At 42.9% G+C, this 27,364-nt stretch overlaps 1 protein-coding gene across 1 annotated transcript in view; it reads left to right on the top strand.

Annotated features, from left to right (window-relative positions):
- LOC137371209 (rho guanine nucleotide exchange factor 17-like) overlaps nt 1–15,519 on the top strand; it is a 522,466-nt gene extending 506,947 nt beyond the window's left edge. Inside the window, exons 20-21 of the mRNA XM_068033382.1 lie at nt 451–717; nt 8,192–15,519. Coding sequence (XP_067889483.1) covers nt 451–717; nt 8,192–8,397 — 473 coding nt within the window. The 3' untranslated portion in view covers nt 8,398–15,519. The remainder of the gene's footprint in view (nt 1–450; nt 718–8,191) is intronic.
- The last annotated feature ends 11,845 nt before the right edge of the window (nt 15,520–27,364 follow it).

The raw sequence follows: 27,364 nt of genomic DNA, 5'->3' as shown, positions 1-27,364 counted from the left end.
CCTATTGATCAGACGTTCTTGAAATGTTGCTGTCAATTTAAAATATTTTAGATAAACATCTGCCCTTTGAGCTTTAGGGTATGAAGTCTGCCCTCCTTACCTTCTCTGGCCTATATATGACTCCAGCCCTTCAGCAATGTAGTTGACTCATCACTGCCCCCTGCAGGCAAGCCACTCAGTTGCCAAGAAGGCAGTTCACTACCATCTCCTCCTCAATAAATGCTGACTTTTCCAGCGACACAGCTCATAAATGAAGAAATAAAAATTACAGAGAGGAAGAAGACAAAATGCAGAACTAGATAAGATTTGTAGTTAATCTGTGATTAGTATTGTATGTATTGAATGGCAACACAACTTTGTAAAATATGTATCTTAGTTAAGGTTTTACCCATCTCATCTTTACCCATCCCTAGAAAACAATGTATAATGAAGGTTTCCTCTCTCCAACAGGTTCCGATGCCATTATTCGTCAGCACAAGGCTGCCTGCTTACGGATTACTGCCCTACTTGCCTGTAAAGACCTTCTCTGGATTGGAACAAGTGCTGGTGTGGTGTTAACACTGTCTATTCCCCATGTCACTGCCAACACCACCTCCCTCAGGACACCTTTAATACCCATGGGATCAGCTCATGGGCACACAGGACACGTTCGATTCCTCACAGCTATTGAATTGCCAGAAATCTTTGATCTCACTTTCCCACCAGCAAGGGAGCCAGGCAAGTTTTCTGAGTGTCTAGACTCTCATCTTTCAGTTTTTTTAAAGGAAGTTTCCCAGGCATCAGGGCCAGGAGAAAGGTACATTGCCTCTGATTTCATTAGATCAGTCAGTTGCTGCCTACGACCTTTCAGTTTTAAAGTGGCTCTGCACACTATAACTATATTTGGGCGAACACAGTGGTGCTTTTATATGTTGAACATATTTACCATCAAACTGAGAAATAATGGCAGAGTTAGAACATGAGCTGCCATTGTCTTATATTGGTTTATATACTGCCTAGTTTTGTTTCAGGTTTGGATGTGCTGTACTGCAAACTGAGATACTTGTTGTACTGTTCCTCTGCTTTTAGTCTAACACTAAGCTGTACATATGCTGAACGATGTTCTCCATTGTGGCGAGGTTGTGATATTTACATAGAATTGCGTAGAATATACAGTGTAGAAACAAATCTATGTTGGTATTTATCCTCCACATCAGCCTCCTCCCAGCCCTCTTTAGGGTACTGTTCCAAAAATTTCAGATAGCTTGATCCAAGTTAGTCCAAATAAATGGGTCTAGATAGATTGATCTAAATTGGCCCACATGAATGTGTAGGATATTGGACTGTCATTCCAAAGATAATGAAATTCAATCCCAGGTTTAAATAACATTCAGTGCTAATGATGTTCTTTTATATGGGGCAGGATTTTGTTCTGCCCTTGGAGGCGGGGGAGGGGGGGGGGGTGCAATCAAAATGACAGGAGGCGCCATTCCTGACTTCACCTGGGCCCCTACCATTTTGTCCAAGATGGGGGAGGCTGAGGACAGCCTTCCTGCCCCAAGCCAATTGAGGCCCTTGTGGCCAATTAATGGCCACTTAAGGGCCTCTTCCCACCGTCTCCTCAATTTTTTTGAAGGCAGAGGGGCCCACTGCCACAGGGAGATGCTGCCAGGAAAAGCCTAGAAGCCTCCTGGCAGGGTCTGTGGGATCCCTCCTTTGGGGGCAGTCAAGGGCTCCCCACTGACGATGACCAACTCCTGGGGAAGACCCACCCCTCACTCCATTGCCAGGGCCTGCCTGAATGGCCCCACGACCCCCAACCCCACTTATCTCCCCGGGGTCTTCATCACTTTTCTTCTCTGCAGGGCCTCCTGCAGTACCGACAGTGGCGAGTGTTCCCGGTGGCGCTTTCGGTTTGCAGAGCTGCTGGCCCTCCAATTGGCGGGCAGATCTAGAGGCGTGGGCTCATGCCTTAAAGGGACGGCGTCCCTAACGGCGGGCAGTTAATTGTCTGCCCACCATAAAATCGCACTGGAGGTCCGGCAGTAGGCTGATGCAGGATCTGCCCCCCAACAACCCCCGGCCTTCTGGCCCACCATCGGGACCCTCGTCACCAGAAAAAATCCGGCCCATGGTCTCAAGTTCAGAAATAGTCTACTAAACACTAGTATTTTCAAATTTTTACATCTTTACATTGCAATATTGTGCAAGAAACTTTGTCATAGAGTCAAAGAGTTATACAGCACTGAAACAGGCTCTTTGGCCCATCATGTCTGTGCCGGCCATCAAGCACCTATCTATTCTAATCCCATTTTCCAGCACTTGGCCCATAGCCTTGTATGCTATGGTGTTTCCAGTGCCCATCTAAATACTTCCTAAATGTTGTGAGGGTTCCTGCCTCTAACACCTCTTCAGGCAGTGTGTTCCAGATTCCAACCACCCGCTGTGTAAAAAAAAAATGTCCTCAAATCCCCTCTAAACCTCCTACCCCTTACCTAAAACTATGCCCCCTGGCTATTGACTCCTCCGCTAAGGGAAGAAGTTTCTTCCTATCTATCCTATCAATGCCCCTCATAATTTTGTATACCTCAATCAGGTCCCCCTCAGTCTTCTCTGCTCTAAGGAAAACAACCTTAGCCTATCCAATCTCTCTTCATCGCTGAAATGCTCCAGCCCAGGCAACATCCTGGTGAATCTCCTCTGCACCCTCTCCAGTGCAAGCACATCCTTCCTACAGTGTGGCGACCAGAACTGTACACAGTACTCCAGCTGTGGCCTAACTGGCATTTTATACAGCTCCTTCATAACCTCCCTGCTCTTATATTCTATGCCTCGGCTAATAAAGGCAAGTATCCTATATGCCTTCCTGACCACCTTATCTACCTGTGCTACTGCCTTCAGTGATCTATGAACAACTACACTAAGGTCCCTCTGACCCTCTGTACTCCCTAGGGTCATACCACTCATTGTATATTCCCTTGCCTTGGCCTAGAAATTGGATCTCACTGTGCCTGTTTTACTGGTGTAAAACGGGGACCCAAGGACCCAATATAGCAAGCAGCGTGCGTCGCTGAATCTGCAGCAAAAGTCTGCAACCGCCATATTGGTTAGGGCTCCTCCATTGGCGTCTAATGTACACCACCTCCCCCCACCCCCTATGTTTGCATATACAAAGTTTCAGCCGCCTTTGCAAATTTCGATTGCAACTGACCACACCATGCATGCTCGGGTCAATTTTGCCTGGTGCTTAACAGACAATTCAGCGGTCCTTACAAGGGCTTCTGGAGGCTGCCACTCAATAGGTAAGTTTTAACTTTTTAAAAAATTTATCTTATTGTGGGGCCTGGTGTGCTGGGGACTTCTTGTCCCCTCCTAATTGCCACTTCTACTGAACACCTTGGACAGCGACTGGTGAGCTGCCTCTGGTGACCACAGCTTGCCATTGATAAACAAATGAGGCTGGTGGATTAATTTGTCATGGTGTTGCTGATGACCTCATTAGGCATGTGCAGCCTGCACAGCCTCAGGATCACATCCTGATTCGGCCATAGTCCAATTTCTAGATCTTTATGTTTAATAAAGATGGTCAGGAAGGCATACAGGATACTTGCCTTTATTAACCAAGACATAGAATATAATAGCAGGGAGGCTATGCTGGAACTGTATAAAACGGGCAGCAAATACGTGGGAACACCACCACCTGCAAGTTCCCCTTCAAGTAACACACCACCCTGACGTGGAACTATATCGCCGTTCCTTCACTGTCGCTGGATCAAAATCCTGGAACTCCCTTCCTAACAGCACTGTGAGTGTACCTACCCCACGTGGACTGCAGAGGTTCAAGAAGGCAGCTCACCACCACCTTCTCAAGGGCAATTAGGGATGGGCAACAAATGCAGGTCTGGCCAGCGACGCCCACATCCCGTGAATGAATTTAAAAGAAACACTAGTTAGGCCACAGCTGGAGCACTGCATGCAGTTCTAGTCACTGCACTATAGGAAAGATATGATTGCACTAGAGAGGTTAGAGAGGAGATTTACGAGGATGTTGCCTGGACTGGGGAATTTTAGCTATGAGGAAAGGTATGGATAGGTTAGGATTGCTTTCTTTGGAACAGAGGAGGCTGAGGGGAGACCTAATTGAAGTGTATGAAACTATGAGGGGTCTAGATAAAGTGGATAGGAAACCCCTATTCTCCTTGTTTGAGGGGTCCATAACCAGAGAACATAGATTTAAGGTAAGAGGTAGGAGGCTTAGATGGGATTTGAGGGGAATTTTTTTCACCCAGAGGGTGGTGGGGATCTGGAACTCACTGTCTGAAAGGATGGTAGAGGCAGAAACCCTCAGAACATTTAAAAAGTACTTGGATATGCACTGGAAGTGCCATAACCTACAAGGCTACTGATCAGGAACTGGAAAGTGGGATTAGGCTGGCTGGCTTTTGTCAGCCAGTGTGGGCACAATGGGTCAAATAGCCTCCTTCCATGCTGTAAATTTCCATGAAATCAGAAAGATTTTCAGCAGAAGTTCTTCCTGCCTGTGAAAATTTATACAGAGAAACTTCCTGGGCATCTCAATAACAGCAGTTGGGAGCAGGGTCCCTAACTATCTTGATGACTCTGCAGTATAGGCATATGGGAAGGGAGAGGATTGCAAATATGAACATACAAATTTGGAGCAGGAGTGGGCCACTCGGCCCTTCGAGCCTGCTCTACCATTCAATAAGTTCATGGCTGAACTGATTACTCCACATTTCCACCGACTCTCAATAACCTTCCATCCCCTTGCTTATCAAGAATCTATCTACCTCTGCCTTAAAAATATTCAAAGACTCTGTTTCCACTGCCTTTTGAGGAAGAGAAATCCAAAGACTCACGACCCTCTGAGAGCAAATATTTCTCCTCATCTCTGTCTTAAATGGGTGACCCCTTATTTTTAAACAGTGACCCCTAGTTCTAGATTCTCCCGCAAGGGGAAACATCCTTCCCACATTCACTCCTGTCAAGACCCCTCAGGATCTTATATGTTTCAATCAAGTTGCCTCTTACTCTTCTAAATTCCAGCGGATACAAGCCTAGCCTGTCCAATCTTTCCCTGTAAGACAATTCGCCCATTCCAGGTATTAGTCTAGTAAACCTTCTCTGTACTGCCTCCAACACATTTACATCCATAAGGAGACCAGTACTGAACACAGTACTCCAGATGTGGTCTCACCAATGCCCTGTATAGCTGAAGCATAACCTCCTTACTTTTGTATTCAATTCCCTTTGCGATAAACAATAACATTCTATTAGCTTTCCTAATTACGTGCTGTGCCTGCATTCTAACCTTTTGCGATTCGTGCACAAGGACACACAGAACCCTCTGCATCTCCGAGCTCTGCAATCTCTCGTCATTTAGATAATATGCTTCTTTTTTATTCTTCCTGCCAAAGTGGACAATTTCCCACTTTCCCACATTATACTCCATTTGCCGGGTCTTTGTCCACTCACTTAACCTATCTATATCCCTTTGTAGCTTCCTTACGTCCTCTTCACAAGTTACTTTCCTACCTATCTTTGTGTCATCAGAAAACTTAGCAACCATACCTTCGGTCCCTTCATCCAAGTCATTTATGTAAATTGTAAAAAGTTGAGGCCCCAGCACAGATCCCTGTGGCAAACTACTCGTTACATCCTGCCAACCAGAAAGTGACCCATTTATACCTACTCTCTGTTTCCGTTAGCTAGCCAATATGTTACCCCCTACACCATGAGCTTTTATTTTCTGCAATAACTTTTGATGTGGCACCTTATCAAATGCCTTCTGGAAATCTAAGTGCAAAACATCCATCAGTTCCCTTTATCCACAGCACATGTAACTTCCTCAAAGAACTCCAATAAATTGGTTAAACGTGATTTCTCTTTCACAAAACCATGTTGACTCTGCCTGATTACTTTGAATTTTTCTAAATGCCCTGCTATACCGTCTTTAATAATAGCTTCTAACATTTTCCCTAAGCAGATGTTAAACTAACTGGCCTGTAGTTTCCTGCTTTCTGTCTCCCTCCCTTTTTGAATAAATAAAGTATGGATTGAAAATAAACTTACTACACGTAATTGGCTAAAAAGAATCTTGCAAGCTTCATGTAATTCTAATGTCAGCTGCTTAGCAAGGTATAAAATTGGCAAGCAAGTTTTACAGAATCATAAATATGGGTTATTATCCCATAAATATTTGGAATAGAAAGGGCGAACTTTAGTCCGTTTGTCACTGCCTGTTGAGTAAGGCTGCAGGCTCAGTGTACATTAGTTCACAGAATTCTTGTATGTTTGATTAATCTATTCAGTCTGTGCTGTGAAAGGACCAGTGTTCAGAGTGACAATACTGGAGAGCTCGTTCTCCTGAGGATAGAGAGCTTTGCAATGTTTACAGTCCTTGCATTCTACGCAACAAATAACTATTTTTCAGACCCGAGGGGCTAAATGGCCTACTGCTCTGTTCTTATGATCATATTTAAGACAGTTTATTTCTTTAACAGAGGCCTTTTCTTTTGAAGGACAGGAGGGGGAAGGAGTAGGTAGGAATATGTATATCATGCACTTAATCTTCATTAAAGTCCTTGAGAGTCAGATTTATTGGGTGTTGTGACTTGATTAGTCATGTCTTGATGAGTTATGCATTATCATGGCTTTTCCATATATTATTTGCTGATAGAAAGCGGTCATGATGCTTGTGATGAGGCTAGACATCGTATTAAATATTTATAATTTTAAAAATTGATGTGTCATGCAGAACACATGCAAATGAATTAGGACAGGAACAAAAGTGGAGAGTAAGTACATTTTGAATGGAACAGTTGTATGGATTAAGAAAGGGACCCAGAGATTATTACTATAAATCATCAACCAAGGGGAGGCTGTGGCATAGTGGTAGTGTCACTGGACAAGTAATCCAGACCCCCCAGGCTAATGCTGTGGGGACATGGGTTCGAATCCCACCATAGCAGATGGTGAAAGTTGAACTCAATTAATAAATCTGGAATTTTTTTTAAAAAGCTAGTCTAATAGCAACCATGTTGCTTGTTGTGAAAACCCATTTACTAATGTCCTATATGTGACTCCAGACCTGACCACAAAAACTTGGTTGACTCTTAACTGCCCTCTGAAATGGCCGAGCAAGCCATGCAGTTCAAAGGGCAATTATGGATGGGCAACAAATGCTGGCAATAGCCTGCGCGGTGGTGCTGGATGCTGTTGCTGGGGACGTGGTGGCCGCTCCCTCTACATCATCACTCTGCCCCCTCTGTTTAAATCAGCCCCTGCACGTAATACCGCAGGTGCTGTGCGGTGGCACTTCCATGTCAGAAGGCTGCTGAGTTCAAAGCACGCCATCGCTGAGTGCAGCACGCGATTATAAACCCAGACCAACTTATGAAGTGCAAGATCCCATATGCTTTGCTAACTACTCTCTCAATCTTCAAAGATGAACCCTCAGGTCCTTCTGTCCCTACACACTCTTTAGAACTGTGCCATTAAGTCTATATGGCCTATCCTTATCCCTTCTGCCAAAATGCATCATCTCACACTTCTCTGTATTAAATTTCATCTGCCCATTTCTGCTAGCCTTTCTATGTCCTGTTGCAGTCAATTGGTATCATCCTCACTGTTTGCCACACCTCCAAGTTTGTTATCGTCAGAAAATTTTGAAATTTTACTCTGTATTCCAATATCCAACTCATTTATATATATCAAAAAATCAGTGTTCCTAGCACTAAACTTCGGGGAACACCACTGTCTACCATCCTCCAGACTGAAATTAACCATTTAGCATGACTCACTGTTTTTTGTCCTTAAGCCAATCTTTTATCCAAGCTGACACTGACCTTCATATTCCATGAGCCTCAATTTTGTTAACCAGTCTTTTATGTGGTACTTTGTCAAACACTTCCTTAAAATCCATATAGGCAACATCCACCGCATTTCCCTCATCAACCTTCCTTCTCTGTTACTTCATCACCATTTCCTGTTCTAAAAATTTCTCATTTCCGTGATGTTCATTGTGAATTTTTAAGCTTACAAGGAATGTAAAAGAACATACTAGGTGCCTTTAATAATTATTTTTATATTTTTAGTACCTTGAATTTTTTTATTAGAATAGGTTAAAACAGTCAGCAAAATCTTTGTGAACAGCATTTTTGTATAATGTCTAACTGTCTATTTAATACACTAGGTCGCCCCAGTACAGGTGGTGAAAGATTGGTTGCTCCACAGAAGCGTGATTCAGCAAGACGACGATCGTCTGCCATTATTCCATTAAAAACCAACATGTTGGTGATCAGTGGAGGAGACGGGTATGAAGACTTCCGACTTACCAACAGTAGTGAGACTGTCGGCCGTGATGATAGCACCAACCATCTGCTTCTGTGGCGTGTTTGAGAAGAGTGAAGCCAAGTGTTGGCTACAAGACTACTATTATTGTTTGTCTCCCAGTGTGCTTTGTCTAATGCTTGGGCATTTAGTCTCTGTGCGCATTGTTCGTTTTTTACTGTACGTGAGCAGGACCCTGAGTGAATGATGAGCAGTCTTAAGACGTGTCTACAGACTGTGAAATGCTCAGCCTGAGTTTTCTGCAATGCTTGTGATGCTATATTCTGTGTCGCACAGTATTACGTGGATATGAAATGGCTCATGGTTGTGGGGTTCTTTGAATGAGCAAGTGGAACTAGAGAGAATAGCCCCCATCATCTGTGATAATTTTGGGTTCCCATTGATGGAAAAAAAAACACTAAGTTTGGGACCAAGAATAATGCAATATGTCACAGAAAGTTAAACAAAAAAGACAAGAGATTGTGGGAATCATACTTTGTACAGGACATCTTCATTTATAACAGGAGCTCCCTTCCCCTTTATCTCTTCCCTATTTTACCAAATGTTGAAAAGCTGACAGTACCTTTTAGCAGTAAACATGGGGAATCCTTATCTGTACTTCAACCTGATAGCAACATGACTATGTTTCAAGTCACCTCCAAGTAATAATTTCCAATGAGAAGTTCATCTGTGGGAACCTGTCTAGGACAATCTTGGTGGTCTGCATGGATATTGTGACAGTGGACTTCTGCTTTTTGTTGCTGTTTGAAATGAAGAGGCCTTTTGGAGATCAGAAGACCTTAGTCTAATGTGTCATATTTATATGAACCACAAAATGGAACTCACCGTGACATGCATGTATGTACTTACATACCCAAGACAAACATGTATGTGAACGTTCATTCTCAGTGAATCTGCATGAGAGAGAATTGTGTTTGTAGTATTATCACCTTTTGGACATCACACAAATGTCTTTCCATGTACTGTCACATTCATTCAGAGGACCGATAAATTGCATCGTAAGTACCTCATTGTGTTTCAACAGCTGCAGCGTTCCAGTAATGTGTGCTTGGGTGTGTTCAACTGTCTTCTTATACAGAAGCCAGAGAGGTTGTGTAAAATGACAATGTGCAATATGTGGCCAAGATCATGGAGGATCATCACTTGTTTAGAACCATTCAACCAGAGGACATTCAGACATTTGCAGAAGCGCCAGTTAATTAGTGCCACATAATCACCTCAGTCTGTCAAAGGCTGCAATCACAGATGAAGCTATCTTTTGGTCAGTTGTACTGTTGTATTGGTCCTCCTGTACAGTATTTATGTTCATTTTAACTTAGTTACCTTTTACAGCACTTAATTTATGCATTTATCTTTTTTTTTAAAAGTATCTCTAGAAATTTGAAAAAGTTTGTTTTACATTTTGTGGCTTAATCTGGTGTTCATTCTGTGTCGTGAGTTTCTGACAGTTGGTGAGTGATTTGCTTGACTCAAGTGTGTGGATCTTAACCTCAGTGAATGAAATGCAGTTTCTCCCACGTGCTTTTGTCCCAACTCGCAAGGAATTTCATTTTTCCCCTTACCAATTCTGCAATAAAACAACAGTTATATTGTGAGATGTTTGATCTTCAATCTGCTCAAATGCAGAAGATGCTGTTTGGAATTTCCAATACAATTAATAATTGGGTTAATGAATGGTACACACCTGAAACGTTATAAACTCTTCTCTTTACAGGTGCTGACAGGCCTGTTGTGTATTTGTACCATTTTCTGTTTTTATTTTTAATAATTGGGTAGAGAATTTTATGAAGGCTATTTTATTTCTGACATTGAAAGAGGCTATTTGAATGACTTTGAGGGTCAAAGATAATGGGAATCTAAGATGCCGCAAGGAGAACATGAGCTCTGTTACTGATGTCAACATGCTTTTAGCTTTAGCCTTCAATAATTTTGTTTGTTAGGGCTAACAAAGGATTTGTAATGGTATCATAACCATACTTAAATACTTACTGATCTAAAAGTGCATACTTCATCCGAATCAGATTAAGGTAAATGTTTTTATTTAGTGCTTCCAGAACAAAGCTCTGTACCTGGGGCAGTGGAGACAAGAATTTAGCCCAATATCTGTTTATTTTATTTATTGATTTGGATCTTAAGCCTTTCAGATGTGTAGTATATAATTAAGCCTTCTGATGTTAGGGTTATACCTGCTAATGACTCCTTAAAAGATAAATTCCAAAAATTAGGGTAAAAACCTGCAAATGATGCCAACTGCATTTCTGGAGTGACACACACACCCAGCGCCTTCCCCAATTGGGTGCAGAGAGCATTTAGCCTGTTCTCCATACCAATGGGTTGCATCAATCACTCGCAGCATATACAAATCCATACATAATTATGTGTGTTCATTCCTTTTGGTATTATACCTTTACGATGATGTTATTGTTTACTTAAATTATTTTTGTGATCCTTCCAAAGTTTTTTGACTGATTAAACCTTCTCTGATTGTGAACAGTCTGTTTTATTTTAGATCCCCCAGAAACAACGCATACAGTATTTCCTCCCAAATGATTTTGCCTGATTAAAAACCCGAAGATCAGAAGGCAGATACATAACCCACGTTCCCTTCTCCTGTGTTTTTGATTTCTGAATGTTGTATCAAAGGTCAAGCAGCCAGTCACTGGTTTTAAATATTTTAAAAAGTGTGAGGGGAAAATTCTGCCCTGCTCACCCCTTCCTAGCTCTATTATATATGGGATGTGATTCCAGAACTATGAAAAACAGCAGAGAAATGCATTGGATTAAATGTTAGTTAGAGACTTCTTAACTCAACAGCGCAGGGACTAGAGTCCTGTTATTGGATTGGATTCTGAAATGTGAAAATTAGATCATTGGTTCCAGGTTACCAGATGTCAGATCAGCTGGGTAGTAAATGGTACCTGCAAAGTGTGTGTGGTGCTGTCATACATTACATGCAATCTGTTCAGTGAAATTTTATCAGCTGGCTTTGATGTAAAAAAAATTATGTATATTTGAAATCATTTGAAATGTTCTGTATTCTATTTGTGCAGATTAAAATTTGGGATGTTTCAACTCAAGGTCATGTTCCAATGTATTTAGTAATTGGCTGAAATATAAGAGTTGCCAAATCTAAGATTAGTTTATTGTGACAGTGGATATTTTCAGAATTCTATTATACTCCTCTATTCATAGAGCAATGTCATAGACATTATTTATTCCTTATAAACAGGAAGTTTGTTTTCAAATTATTCATAATGAAATTGTCTGATGGATAGCAAGAGCTCAATTAATCCCACAGTGTTTCAGTGTTTTTTTGGTTTAATTAGGAAATCAGTTTTGTGAACAGTGGTAGTGACTTTGTGCTGCTAAATAAACCAGTGGTGCTCTGAGTGTAGTGGAATTCTGAATTACATTTCCTAATATGAGTCTTAGATCATATACTGGAGCTCTCGACTGGAAAGTATCTGAGGAACATGTATACTGTGACACAGAAAGAAGACCTGTTGACCCAGGAGTTTGGTGTAATTGCTTTGGTAGCTGTGATTCTTAGTAGAAATAAAGTGGCACGAATAGACAATTTGTACTACGCGTTTCATATTGATGAAGAGCAGTCTCAGCTTTGCAATGACCCAAATAGGTAGCATAACTGGGGTTTCATCACCATGTTCGACTTGAGGTGAATAGGGTGAGACCACCTCGGATTTCACTTGGTGAAGGCTTAGCTGCGGCATGAACCACCTGTAGACTAGCCAATAGAAATTCAACAATCACACAGCATGAAGAGTTTCACAGTGAGCAACATTCCAATCCAACAGTTAATAAATTGTACAGAATCCAACCTCTATTGGCTGCTTGACCTTTGCTTTCTTTTAAGTTTCTTCTACCAGTGAAGCAATGGTTGCACAGGTTCTGATGATGCTAATGTTTCCTCCCTAGCTGTACAGACACCATGAAGAAAAGTTTTAATTGGCCCATAGTGATATCATGATTTTTAAAAGTCTGGAGAATGTTGGGGTGGAGTGGAGGTTGGAAAAAGCTCGACATACTTAACAGTCCAAGAGCAAAGGAAGCCGTAACAGTCTAAAATTTTGAGTTTGGGAAAGCAGAATTAAAACTGCCTAGTATAAGCAATGAATTTTAAAGTGCCTAAACTAATGTTGGATGTGCAATTAAATTGATTAACACAATTCAGGGGGAATAGAATCAGTTGTATATTGTAATACATGCCAGAAAATGATCTCACCAGCAAGAAGTTTACTTTTGGTCTAGTTTGTTTTTTGTAATATTGTACCAAAGGGATTAGGAAGAGAATTGATCTTCAGATCAGAGAGCAGTTTGTAATGTGCAAGTAGAGAAATGCTGAGAGACAAGTAAGCTCAGATGGCCAATTGATGTACTTAAATGTTTGTGGCGCTCATCAGAGTAAATAAATGAGCTCATTGAAACTTGTTTAGAGGGATTAAATCACTTCAGACTTCCATCTCTGTGAGTTTTATAGTTATACTTCTAAAAATTCTGAGAAGACATTTCCACCAAGGGCAGGAAAAGCAGGGTTTGTACCAACAGTGGGTAAAATTGAAAACTGATTGACTAAGGTGAAGCAATGAATGATATACAGCTAATCTTAAAACTTTGCATGGCTGTTCATTTTCTGGGTGCTGAACCCTCAGGAAAAGAGGGGGTACAGTGCAGATTCACCAGAATGACACCAGGGCTTAAAGCATTAACTTATGAGGACAGGCTGCACAAACTTGGCTTGTATAAATGATAATGGGATTTGATAGGGAAGACACAGGGAAACCATTTCCTGCAGTGGGAGAATCCAGAAAATGAGGGCACAATCTTAAAATTAAAGCTATGCCATTTAGGAGTGAAATCAGGAAGCACCTTTACACACAAACGGTAGTGGAAATCTGAAACTCTCCCCCTATTCCCCAAAAAGGCTATGAATGCTAGGTGAATTGAAATTTTTGAGACTGAGATCAATAGATTTTTGTTGGGTAAGGGTATTAGGGAATATGGAGCTAAGGTGGGTAAGCTTGTTCCCTAAATACCCAGTATATCTATTTGGAGAGAACCGTTTTAATGCTGTTTGCAGTGAATCCTGAAACGGGGCCAATGAGAAAGGATAAATGATGAACTATATGTGGATAGACACTAGTCACAACAAGTAAGCAAAAAGACATATGAGATAGGGATTGGTACATATAGTTACAAAGAAAACCCTCACAATCTTTTGAGCCAGGATAAGGATCCACAGACAAGAACTAATTTAGGACGGAGAAGTCAAATGAATCCAGCAATGCTGGCATGGTAAGCTGCTCCCTGTGATGATTTGACAGCTCAGAACATTTCAGCAAAGATTACATTAAGATGTATAATTGAAATATAATGACCATCCAAGACATTGGGAAGATTTTTAATTCCCGGGCAGGTAAGTGGCCCAGCAAGCATCCTATTTGTCAGGAAGTTCAGGAACGTTATATTACTCCTGCATGGTGTTCAGCGTATATTCACCTGAATTATACCAGTGCTTTGAGTTAAATTATGGCTGGAGGCAGCTGCTTGGCCATAAAAAATCAGGTGGCTCGGAGGAAGTTGGCCAACACAGGATAAGTGCTGAGGGAGAGTTGATTCCAGGGCACACTGGTTTAGGAATGGTTGGGCAGTGGGCCTCTGGGTCACAGGAGGCCTAGGCTTTCCTTGTAGGCTAGACCCACAAAGGATGAAATACACTAACTTTGAGGAGCCTCTACACCCATGATCAGCCACGAAAGATGCAGCCGCTTCTTCCCTCTGGCCAGCATTAAGATGGCGGACAGGTCCCAATGACATCATCGGGAATCTTACCTGCATATGTAACGAAGGACCCCACTGCCTTTGGGCAGGTGTCCCACAATTTATTAATGGTAATAGTTGATTTTAGCTGGTGCCCTTTATCAACATCCATTCTTTCTGTACCTGGATTGTATACTGTGTCCTTTGTGAATAATCACATGTTAGTTGCTTGTTCACTCTGTCTCTTTCAATAGGGCCAATACGGACTTGATGAAAAATATTCCTTTCATGCACGCAATGTGTGAAAACTTTTACTTCACTAAGTGCCACACATCTTCATGAATGTCGCTACTAAAAATGTCATTACCTGAAAACCTTTTTATTAAAGAAAGATGCAAAGTAAAACACTAGAGAGTAAAGAATAACTGAAGAAAATGTATCCCTTGGATTTACTTGTGGACAGCTGATTTTAAATCGGGCTGAAACTGGTTGGGGACAGGCTAAGTTCATGGCTTGGCCAAGAATGGCCTGTTTTGCAAGACTCCACATGAGCCAGTTGCAGCACAAACATTGTCATTGTTTTATCGTGTTTCATTCACCAGATAGTTACCTTTATTGGTTAATGAATGATGTCATTAGGTTCCCATTGTTACAGACACCTGGCTTACAAGGCATTTTACCGAGTGCCAGTGCCCCTTTACAACTAAAAGGCTGTTCAATATAATTCATGGTGCATGAGACATGATAAGTAAATACTGTAAAGGGATCCCTCTTTTGCTGCAAAGAGTTCCCTCTTTTTAACATTCCCAGAATACAATTACCAGTCTATTTTAAATGTTCATTAAAAAATATGTTTTAATATTTTCTCAAACTATTCTTTGTAGGCCAATCAGAAAGGATAACGGTATATTTAATGTTGTGTCAGTTTGATATTAGGGATTGCTTTGTAACTATCAGCCTGCACTGAAAGTAACTGTTCATTGAAAAGTAATTCGTCTTGTACTGAGTTCAAGAGTTAACAGTAAAAGACATGATATAAAACTATATGCAGAGAGAAAACAACAATTTGTTTCTTTATGTTGCAAATTGCTTGGCAATGGGAGAAGCCACCTTTGTGTATTGTAAATAATGGTATATATTTCCTCTTCTGTACATACTGTTCTGTCTTTAATTGTTGATATGAATTTAATGGCATATTTTTATATACTTGTTTAAGTATCACTGGCACAACTATTGCGCCAGGGCATTTAAATTATAACTACTACAGTACTTGGAAAGCTTTTATTCCGAACCATTAAAAGTCAAGTGAGTTGTCATGTTTATCATGTATTGCTGTTATGTTTTGTCACTGTGGGATCTTTGTAATTAAAGTTCACTGGTGCCAGCTATTTACATTGTGTATCAGTGTCTTTTATTTCCATAGGTTTTTTTGGAATATTTAAAGGGATGCAATTTCAGGATGAAATTCTTGGAGCTTTTATATTGGTTACAGAACTAAGGTACACTGATGTTAAAACTGCATCATTGTGTCACTTGTGCATGATGTAAAGTCATCTATGTCTGTTCTCTGCCTGAAACTGAAAAATCATTTGACTGAAGCTCTATCCTACAATCGTCCCTTTAAGATTCCTCCTGCTGCCAGTTATTTTGCAGTCTTGCCACTGGGAGAGTGGTGCAGTCTTTCTTCACAGATCCATCAATTCTATTTCCTCACTCAAAATCCGAACAAGACTTAAGAGAAAAGCAGTTAAAACGCAGAACTTTTTTGACGTATTTTCTTTTTCTTTGCCTATTTTTTTCTACATTAATTCCCCCCCCCCCCCCCCCCCCCCCTCCCACCCCTCATCTGAAGGGGTGGACCATTCGCTGGGAGAAAATTGCATGGGCACCATTTGCCTCTGTCCTTGTCACGTTGCCTACATTACAACAGTGACTACATTTCAAAAGTACTGCATTGGCTGTAAAGTCCTTTGGGACATCCTGAGGTCGTGAAAGGTGCTGCATAAATACAAGTTTTTCTCCAGAAAGAGCTGTACAATTTGGTCCGTATCAATCGAATTTTCTCCCTGGCCAAAAATAAGATTAAGTAAGCTTACAAGTCACCACTAACTCTGACACAATTTATCAGAGAAAAAATCCTAGGCCAAACCCTCCCCACACATACGAGAAGTTTGCAACAATGGGCTGGCTTAGTTCAGAAGATCAAGATGTAGAATCAGTTTGGATAGAGATAAGAAATAGCAAAGATAAGAAGTCACTTTATACAGGAAGAAGTAATGGAGGCTTGTAATAATGGTACTGCAATAATCATGGGCGATTATAATTTTCATATAGATTGGATGAATCAGATTGGCAAAGGTAGCCTGCAAGGTGAGTTCATAGAGTGTATTCAGAACAATTTCTTAGAGCAGTGAGTTCTAGTGCCAACCAGGGAGCAGGCTATTTTAGACCTGGTAATGTGCAATGAGACAGGATTAATTAATGACATCATGGTAAGGGAGCCTTTAGGCAACAGTGATCATAACATGATAGAATTTCTATACAGTTTGAGGGTGAGAAGTGGGGGTCCAAGACTTAAAATTTAAAAAAGGCAATTAGAAGGACAGAATTGGCCAAAGTGAAAATAGATTAAAAGGTAGGATAGTAGAGAAGCAGTGGCAGACATTTAAGGAGATGTTTCATAACTCACAGCAAAGATATGTTCCTTTGAGAAAGAAAGACTCTATGAGAAGGATGCACCATCCGTGGCTAACTAAGGAATTTAAGGATAATGTTAAACTGAAAGAAAAAGTGTACAATACTGTGAAGATTAGTGGTAGGTCAGAAGATTGGATCGATTTTAGAAACCAGCAAAGAATAACTAAAAAAAAGGAGGGAGAAATTAGAATATGAGAGAAAGCCAGCTAGAAATATGAAAACAATTGATAAGAGTTTCTACAAGTATTTAAAAAAGAAAAGATTAATAAAATGAGCATTGGTCCTTTAGACGGTGAGTCTGGGGAATTATGGGAAAAAAAGAAATGGTGGAAGCACTGAACAGGTATTTCGTGTCTGTCTTCACTGTAGAAGACACAAAAACATCCTAAGAATACTTGAAAATCAAGAAGTCAAAGGGAGGGAGGAAATTAAAACAATCACAATTACTAGGGAAAAGATACTGGGAAAACTTAGAACTAAAGGCTGACAAGTCCCTTGGACCTGATGGCTTGCATTCTAGCATCTTAAAAGAAGTGACTACAGAGATAGTAGATACCTTGGTTGTGATCTTCCAAAATTCCCTAGATTCTGGAATGGTCCCAGTCGATTGGAAAATTGCAAATACAACACCTCTATTCAAGAAAGGAGAGAGATAGAAAGCAGTAAACTATAGGCCAGTGAGCCTATCATCTGTCATAGGGAAAATGCTAAAATCCATTATTAAGGAGGTAATAGCAGGGCATTTAGAAAATCATAATACAATCAGGTAGAGTCAACATGGTTTTGTAACAGGGAAATCGCGTTTGACTAATTTATTAGAGTTCTTTGAGGAAGTAACAAGCAAGGTGGATAAAGAGATGTGGTATACTTGGATTTCCAAAAGGCATTTGATAAGATGCCACATCAAACGTTACTACACAAAATAAGAGCTCATGGTGTAGGGGGTGACACATTAGCAAGGATGGAGAATTTGTTAGCTAACAGGAAGCAGAGAGTAGGGATAGATGGGTCATATTTGGGTTGCCTGTCATTCCTAGTGGAATGCCACAAGGATCACTGCTGGGGCCTCAACTATTTACGATCTATATCAATGACTTGGATGAAGGGACCGAATGTATGGGAGCTAAATTTGCTGATGACGCAAAGTTAGGTAGGAAAGTAAGCTGTCAAGAGGACATAAAGAGTCTACAAAGGGATTTAGAAAGGTTAAGTGAGTGGGCAAAAATTTGGCAGATGGAGTATAATGTGAGAAAATATGAACTTGTCCACTTTGCCAGGAAAAATAGAAAAGCAGTATATTATCTGAATGGAGAGAGATTGCAGAACTCTATAGTACTAAGGAATCTCAGTGTCCCAATGCAAGAATCACAAAAGGTTAGTATGCAGGTACAACAAGTGATTAGGAAGGCAAATGGAATGTTGGCATTTATTGCAAGGGGAATCAAATATAAAAGTAGGGAGGTTTTACTGCAGTTGTACGGGGCCTTGGTGAGACCCCATCTAGAGTACCGTGTACAGTTTTCATCTCTTTACTTGCGAAAGGATATATTTGCATTCAGAACAGTTCAGAGAAGGTTCACTCTCAATCAACTGATTCCTAGGATGAAGGCTTATGAAGAATGGTTGAGCAGATTGGGCCTATACCCATTGCCGTTTAGAAGAATGAGAGGTGATCTTACTGAAACATATAAGATCCTAAGGGGACTTGACAAGGTGCATGCTGAGATGATGTTTCCCCTTGTGGGCGAGTCTGGAACTAGGGCTCACAGTTTAAATATTAGGGGTCTCCTATTTAAGACTGAGATAAGGAGAAATTTTTTCTCTCAGAGGGTCGTTAGTCTGTGGAATTCTCTTCCTCAGAAAGCAGTTGAGGCTGGGTCATTGAATATATTCAAGGCTGAGTTAGGTAGATTTTTGATCAACAAGGGAGTCAAGGGGTATGGAGGGCAGACAGTAAAGTGGAGTTGAGGCCACAATCAGATCAATCATGATCTTATCAAATGGTGGAGCAGGCTCGAGGGGCCAAATGGCCTACTCCAGCTCCTAATCCTTGTGTTCTTCTGGATTTTCCCAAGATCATCGGCACCGCGACGTCGGGACCATCTCCGAGTCCCAACCCCGCTGACGTTCAGAGTGTGATGCGTGCCAGCATTTTGCAGGAGGTGACTAATTAGTGGGTTGCCTCCATGATATCCATCCAGTTATGGATGATGGGCACGATCAAGAGGTGGGTGATAGAAACCGCAGGCCCCATTTCAAGACCGTGTGTCAACCTTCAAAGTGGATGCAGCCAGGGAGTGTCAGCCCTGAGGGGACAGACTTTCAGAGGATTAACATAGCAGTCTGTCATGGTAGGGTGGCCCCCAATATTCAGTGACGCCCCACAGGAGGAACATTTCATTTCTGGAGAGCAGCAAGAGGAGGCCTGCCAAGCAAACAAAGGAGGCATAGCTGGAGAGTGCCAGAGAGGTCAGCAGCCTCAGTGTGCTTAGCAGGACGTGGGTCCAGTGCAGGAAGTGCTTCAGTGACCTTCAAGATCTGGCATGGTGAGTAACATGCAAAGCCAAGCTGCCAGCCATGAGGGTCTTAAAAGGGCTGCACACCTTTGAGAAGGAGGGCCTCAAGGCAGGCAGTGTATAGGAACATTGAGGAGTTATGTGCCCATGTCAACCCTCACCTGAGAGAAGGGCTCAAAACTATGAAGATTTGGGAGGATGGTAATATAAGCCCAGGACCAGTGCAATGATAGGATCATCACATCTGATTGTGGATCATGACAGTCAAATGGGAAGGTTAACTGTAGCTGGACTCTTCATCCTCACATTGCAGGAGAAAGATCACACAAACAACACCCATGAGAGGAGGCATTCGGGGGTGGACTGGCCAACCTGGCAATATTGATGGCCATGTAGGAGGAGGCCCTTGACCTTGGAAGGATGGCTGCAGTGCAGGCAGTTGGCGATGGTTTTTTTTTATTCGTTTATGGGATGTGGGTGTCACTGGCCAAGCCAGCATTTATTGCCCATCCCTAATTGCCTTGACTGAGGGCTTGCTAAGCCATTTCAGAGGGCATGTAAGAGTCAACCACATTGCTGTGGGTCTGGAGTCACATGTAGGCCAGACCAGGTAAGGACAGCAGATTTCCTTCCCTAAAGGACATTAGTGAACCAGATGGATTTTTACAACAATCAACAATGGTCATCACTAGACTAGCTTTTTAATTCCAGATTTATTAATTAAATTCAAATTCCACCTTCTGCTGTGGTGGGATTTGAACCCATGTCCCCAGAGCAATACCCTGGGTCTCTGGGTTACTAGTCCAGTGACAATACCACTACGCCACCGCCTCCCCTGAGGTTGGTGTGTACCAGAGAGAGGGTGAAAATTTATTGAATGCTCTGTGAATGCGCCTTAACGCAGCTTCCAACTTTGTGAAGTTGTAACCAATAAATGCCACTTGGTGTGCTGACAAATGTCAGATGAAGCATCTGCTGAAATGAAGGAGGGAAAGTAAGTGATGTTTTTTCTCTTTAACAGGGCCGATGTTGGAGGATAAGCACCAGCCGAATGTAGAGGTCGTGGCTACCTTGGAGAATGACTTGCACTGTGAGGAACCACCGTCCAGAAACTTAGTGGACCCTCCACCAGCACAGGTACACGCACCTCAATGGGACCTCAGGCGACTTTAGAAAGGGTGACACAAGGTGGGCATCAGAGGACATGTGAGCAGGAGCAGGTGATGTAGGCAGAGGCAGCTGTGGGCAGTTCCTATTGGAGGACGGAGTGCAGGTCCAGCTATTTTTACTCAGCTGGAGATGCAGAGCCTCAGATACAAAGTGGGTGCTTGTGGAGCAGCAACGGGAGATGCGTTTATTTTTATTTGTTCTTGGGATGTGAACGACACTGGCAAGGCCAGCATATATATAAATAAATAAATATATTGCCCATCCCTAATGGCCCTTGAACTGAGTGGCTTTTTAGGCCATTTCAGAGGGCATTTAAGAGTCAAGCACAATGCTGTGGGCCTGGAGTCACATGTAGGCCAGACCAGGTAAAGACGGCAGATTTTCTCCCCTGAAGGACATTAGTGAACCAGATGGGTAGTTTCATGATTATTAATTAGACTCGCATTTTATTCCAGATTTATTAATTAATTGAATTTAAATTCCCCCAGCTGCCACAGAGAGGTTTTAACTCATGCCTCTGGAGCATTAGTCGGGCCTCTGGATTACTAGACTAATAACATTACCACTATGCTACCGTCCCCAGAGTTCCTGAGGCAGTGTGATCCCTTGTGATGAATATAGAGGAGTCATTTCATGACATGAGCACTGCAATGTCTCAGGCATATGAGCGCATGAGCTCCTGCATTGGAAGAGTGACCACCCTCGTGGAGAGTCATGTACAGCAGTATGCTGAATGGATGCAGGAGCAGCGAAAGGGCATAAACAGATTGTATGATGCATTCTGTAGCATTGAGTGGTCCATTGCAGAGACGACACATGGATACATTCATGCCCAATCATGGGTTCCCATGCAACTGGTAAGTGTGCATGTGCAGCTGGGCCATGAAAGGGCTGAGGCACGAAGGGATGATGTCAATGGTGCCCCATTTCCTGAAGCCAACCCCTCAGCCTCTCCGACTGTGACACAAGATAAACCTCCCACTCCCATGACCGAGGCTGTCCCTGCACAAATGCAGCTGGTGCAGCCTGTCACGTTGCCCTCACATGCACCACAGCTCCGAGGAAGGACGCCACGGGTGTCTCAGTCGCCAGGACCCCATCTTGAGCAGCCTGCCTCCACATCTGCTCCAGTCACAAGGGGAGCACCACGTAGAATTCCCGCAAGAGGGCAGATGTGGCAATGTGTGTTCACAGGAGAGCATCATGAGTGCTGAACCCCATGAGAAGTGGATATGACGTTGGACTCGGGATAGGAGGCCACTATATATAAACAGGTTGTCCGGAATAGATGCTTCCATTGAAGGATCTGCCGTCCTCAGGGGAAGTAGTCCTGAATCAGGGTATCCTGGACTTCCCTGCCATCCTGATCAGTGTGCTGCTGCAGGGATCCGATCTCTGGGTGGCCTTGATACACGTCCAGCTGGTACTCATCGAAATCCTCATCCTCCGATGAGGTAGTGCGCTCTTCCCCATGGACCTCCTCCAGGTCCACACCTCTCTGAATGGCCACATTTGCATAGCGCAGCAGACCACAACAATGGTTGGGAGTGGGTGCACAGTGCCCTCCCTATCGGTCAAGGCACTGGAACTGCATCTTCAGGGGACCAATAGCCTGCTCAATGGTGGCCCTTGTGCTCAGATGTCAGCGATTATATCTTTCCCATTCCTCAGTTGTGGGCTTTTGCACAGGGGTCCGCAGCCATCTCTTTACCGGATACCCCTTGCCACCAGGGGCTATCCACGGAGGCTGTGGGGTGGGATGAACAGCTGCAGCATCTGCGACTGTCTCAGGATGAAACAATCACAATTGCCAGGAAACCTTTTGCACACCTACAGGAACCAATTATGATGGTCACACACCAGCTGCACATTTAATGAGTGGAAACCCTCATGAACGATCTGGTCTGAGATGACGGGGCTTTGATAGCCACATGTGTGCAGTTTGCCATTGAGGCAAACCCCACAGCCTTCTGTGCCTGACTGGCTGCTTCTGTATTGAAGGCAATGAAGTCAGATGTCCTCAGAAAAAGTGCATCCATCACCTGAGATATGCAGCTATGGGCGGCAGATTGTGAGATCCCACATAGGTCAACTGCCGACCCCTGAAATAAGCCTGAGGCTAGAAAGTTCAAAGTTACTGTCAGCTTGACAGCTACTAGCATAGGGTATTTCCCTGCAACTTGTGATATAAGGTCGTTGTCCATGAGTGCATACAACCCAGCCACCAACTGCATCGATAGCCACAGCCATTGGTGACACTGCTGCTCCGACATTCTCAGGAAGCTCTTCTTCTTCTTAGGCAGTCCCTCGAGAACGAGGATGACTTTCTTCCACTCCAGGATTGTGGGTCCATAGGTGACTGAATAGTCCAATTCTGATACTCCAGGTCCCCAAGTTCATTTTGAGAGGGTGCCTGTGCGTGTGTTCTTTTAACGTGGGTTGGCTGTTGCACACCAACTACCGCACAGTCCAAGCAAAGCAAGGACTTTGTCCAGTGGCAGGGATGGCCGAGACAATTGAAGAACAGGCTCCATTACATGGACGAGTTAATACACACACATGGCCAGCATGTCCAGCTGGCAAGACTGGATGCAGGCCTTGTGGATCTGTGTCAGGGTGATCTTGAAGGGGTAGCTGAAAGCCTGCTCCAAGGGTTCCTGTGACAAGGGCTTCCCGGGATCCCCCATGGAGCTAGCAGGAATAGGCTGAAGCAGAAAAACCAGTATAACCAGTGGCCAGTCACAGGCTCAGCAGGAGGCAGAAATCTCTCAATCATCCTCTGGCGGTACACTCGATTCTGTAGGTATTGCCTTCTGACCCCTCCTGCCCTTTGACCAGCACCCCTGCATCCATGTGCACCATGCCTTTGTTGCTGCTCCTCCCCATTGCTCCGGCCCACCTCTGAGTATGCTCCACAATCAGATACAGCCACTAGGACCATAACTGCTAAATTTCCCTTGCACCCTGATGAATGAGCAGTTCTTCAAGACCTGCCCTCTCAGTCAGCACTCCCAATCCTAGAGCTCAGCTTACACCATGGCAAGTCAGTGCCTATACATGAGCTCCTGTTTGCTGATGCCCCTTTTAATACAGAGGATTTAATGTTTGCCACTTTGTCAAGGGGTTTTTGTTGTGCAGCCTCCTCACCTGCTTGGACGAGGTGCTGACACAGCATGGACCCTGTGCGCCTCTGAAAATTGAAATGTTGTCTCAAATGACCTCTCAAGTGCTGGCTTAATCACCCTAATTGCCTGCCCGCTACTACCGAGTGGGTAGTCGTCCTCCCCGAGAAGCCACCTCCGGATAAATCGTAAGGAGGCGGAAGTATGACCGGCAACAGGCACGCCGCACTGCTGCACGAATTTGCTACCTTGCCTGCCTTCTGACCTGCCTCCGCCTCCGTGGCAAAATCCAGCTCAGTACTCAGTAGCGTGCTTTTCTGCTCATCTGCCCCGGGCAGCTGTGCTGTCAGACCTTATGGCACTAATATATGGTGTGGTATTGCGAAGTTGGAAAAGGAGCAACATCTGTCAAGATGCCATTTTAAATTGAGCACAATTAGATTTTGCTGTTAGCCTTTCTTAGCTGTCATGTGTAAGGACGGTCTTGGATAGCGAGGCCCATGTTTTGAGGAGGTTTTAAAATAGAAGCTGGACATAGAATGGAGTTTTTTTTTAAATCAGAAAAGCTTTTTTTGTATTATTATGGGGAGGCGTTTATCATTAACATTTGAAATAAACTTTCAGCAGTAGCAAGGTAAAGAGTGGGAGGGAATTTTAACTCCACCCCCCCCCCCCCCCCCCACACCCCTTCACTCAGTGGGAACAGAGTTCGTGAGTAATTAACAAGACGTGGCTCCATTCTCACCACTCTGCCATTTTATCATTGGTTTTGATGGTGAATGAGGCACTGAGGAAACACAGGTGAGAGCCTCATGTATAAATGCTAATTGGAGTTCTATAAAGTCACTAGGATCCTAAAGGTATTTTTACTGGGATCATAGTTGTGAAGCAACCCGTTTTCTGCCAGGCTGAAGCAGGTGGGCTGCTGGTGAGGAGAATGAAGAAGCCTCCAAGAGGCCTCTCCTACCTCAGACTCCTCCCAGCATCACCAACCCCACTCTGCAAGAGTCTCCCAAAAAACTCTCCCCACCACTTGTTTGCAAGCCAAGCGCTGACCGCAGCTCTCATGCCCGTTCCAGGCTGCAAGTGGGTCTCTGGCATTTAAATCAGCCCTGGGAGTCAATCTTTTCTAGGCCTAAAGCTTAGGCTTTAGCCCTGCTCTCCACCTTGCCTGTAACAGCTCAGGCTTCCCCCAGAACTAAAGCTTCTAGAGATGATGATTCGGTTAAGGTGGATGGCTGTGGAGGGATTGAAAAAAAAGAGACAAAGATCATATAATCAGTATGCTAGGTGACAGGGAGCCATTGACGTTCGACAAGAACATGATGCACGTGTAAGACTTGGTGAGAGAGCGGACACAGGCTACAGAGTTCTGGAGTAGCTGAAGTATTTAAGTAACGGAGCCTGGTGAGGGCAGCATGCGAGATGTCAATCCTTGAGTTACTGGATGTATGGATTAGGGATTTAGCTACTGGGGAAGAGACCTAGGGATGTAATCACACATTGTTCCAGAGGTGAAAAAAATGCAGTCTTGGTGGCGTGACTAGATGTGGGAAAAAAAATACCTGCTCTGGACCAATGCTGCATAATACCTAGTTCAGCCTGAGTTGCCAGCGGGGTGGGGAAGTGAGGGGTGTGGGTGGGTTGGATGGGGATGAAAGTGAGGGCTAGTGATCAACCAGAATCTGAGGTGGGAACTGAAAAAAAATGGTTATAGTTTTGCCAATGACCTGGGTTTTACACTGGTGACATTTCATACCAGGTGCCAGCTGATCCACATTGAAAATCTGTCAATCTTTTCCAGACTGGCACTTCCAGTATACGATTGAGGATTGGAAGTATTTGGAGATAATGGCCAATCAAAGTAGGTGAGTGACAGAATTTAGTGCTGAACAGTTTCGATGGAGTGAGGTTTTTTTGGTTCGGTCAAAAGCAAGTTTTAAAGAATGTGGAGTAAAACAGCTGCATGCCCTGATGTGGGCATTATCTGCTGGTTATCCCTTTATCAGGGGTTGAAAAACACTGGCTAAAGAGTTGCCTCAGCTGACCCAACTCCTTGTCTGCCATCTCCCAGCCCTATTCCAGGTCCTGGAATGCCATGGAGAGGTGCAATATCGGTAATCCGGAAAGAAAGCGGAAAACAGACCAGCGCACAGAAATAAGATCATTTTCACTAAAGTTAGTGCAATACTTAGCTTCTGAACCTCTTAGTACTAGTAAAGCATATTTAATTTCAAAATTTTCATTTATCTTATCGCCATGTTAATTCCAGGAATGTCATCAATGCATCAAGGACAGAGTGAATGCTGAGAACCATCCTTAGCTATCATAGCTACTATAGCTTAAATCACCTAAAATCACCAGACTCTCTCCCAAAAAAATGAAAGAGTAGTTTACACTTGCTAATAGTGTGCCTTTGCGCCATGATAGGGTTTACCATGCTACATTCTGAATTCTATTTGTCTTGGCAATATATAGTTATTAAGGTCAATTACTTGCTTATTTTAATTTAAGAAGATGCAGCTTACTTTAACTCAAGGTGGGGTGGGTAGCCAGATAGCATGAGTGATGGTAGCAATAACCAGTCACAAGTAGCCTTGAAACATCAGTAGGATTTTAAACCTACAATCACGACATAAAGTGGGACCAGGGTATCAGCAAACACATCACAGAGTAAATTACTCTGTTTTTCAAGTCAATAATTCTGACTAAATCTGATTAAAGAGATAAGGATCTCATTATACATGGAAAAATAGTTAAGTATTGGGCAGACAGATTGGCTCTGTTTCGGGGATAGGAATACTCAAGTTATCTTGTCATCTATTTGTAGTCTTAATTGTTGTCAGGACCCAGTATCTAGAAAACAGTTCCAAAAAGGCTCCTCCACCTATCCTCTGTGCTTAAATTTTCATTGTTGCCAACTAGTTTTGCTCTTGCAAAACTTTGCTCTTGCTCTAGAGGGCAGCATTACTTGGAAGTGGCATATAAGAGCAGATGTATTTGTCAGAAGCTATGGAAAGCCAATTCCAATACATCCCAACAACAACAAAACTCTCATCAATGGGACAGCTACTTGAAACAGACAGAACAGGAACGATGGGCTCCTTCTGTGCTGTATGATTCTATGATAAGAACTCTGATCGTGATTTGCATCTGTTAAGAAGAAACATTGGGAACATTTTGTTTTCATTGAATGTTAAAAGGAAAAGAGAGCCAAAGAAAAGAAGGACACTGAATTTAAACAAATGAAACAGAAAATACAAATTGAAGTTTGGCAGATATGTAACCTGAATTTGGATCTTTCAAGTCAATGACTGTATTCTGTGTGAGTTATGATCATTCAGTGGGATAACAGTTGAAGACTGACAGTAAATTCTACTGCTAAGGTAGTCACATGAACCAATCTGCAAATTTATACCAAATATAGCCCACTACGAAATAAAAACAAGAAATGCTGGAACCACTCAGCAGGTCTGGCAGCATCTGTGGAAAGAGAAGCAGAGTTAACGTTTCGGGTCAGTGACCCATCTTTGGAACTGACAAATATTAAAAATGTCACAGGTTATAAGCAAGTGAGGTGGGGGTGGGGCAAGAGATAACAAAGGAGAAGGTGTAGATTGGACAAGGCCACATAGCTGACCAAAAGGTCATGGAGCAAAGGCAAACAATGTGTTAATGGTATGTTGAAAGACAAAGCATTAGTACAGAAAAGGTGTTAATGGACTGAATATT

Source organism: Heterodontus francisci, chromosome 6 (genome assembly GCF_036365525.1).
Source record: "Heterodontus francisci isolate sHetFra1 chromosome 6, sHetFra1.hap1, whole genome shotgun sequence".
In the NCBI taxonomy this organism is placed as follows: Eukaryota; Metazoa; Chordata; class Chondrichthyes; order Heterodontiformes; family Heterodontidae; genus Heterodontus; species Heterodontus francisci.
Note: the sequence above shows the minus strand (reverse complement) of the source record. Positions and strands in the feature narration are given on the sequence as shown.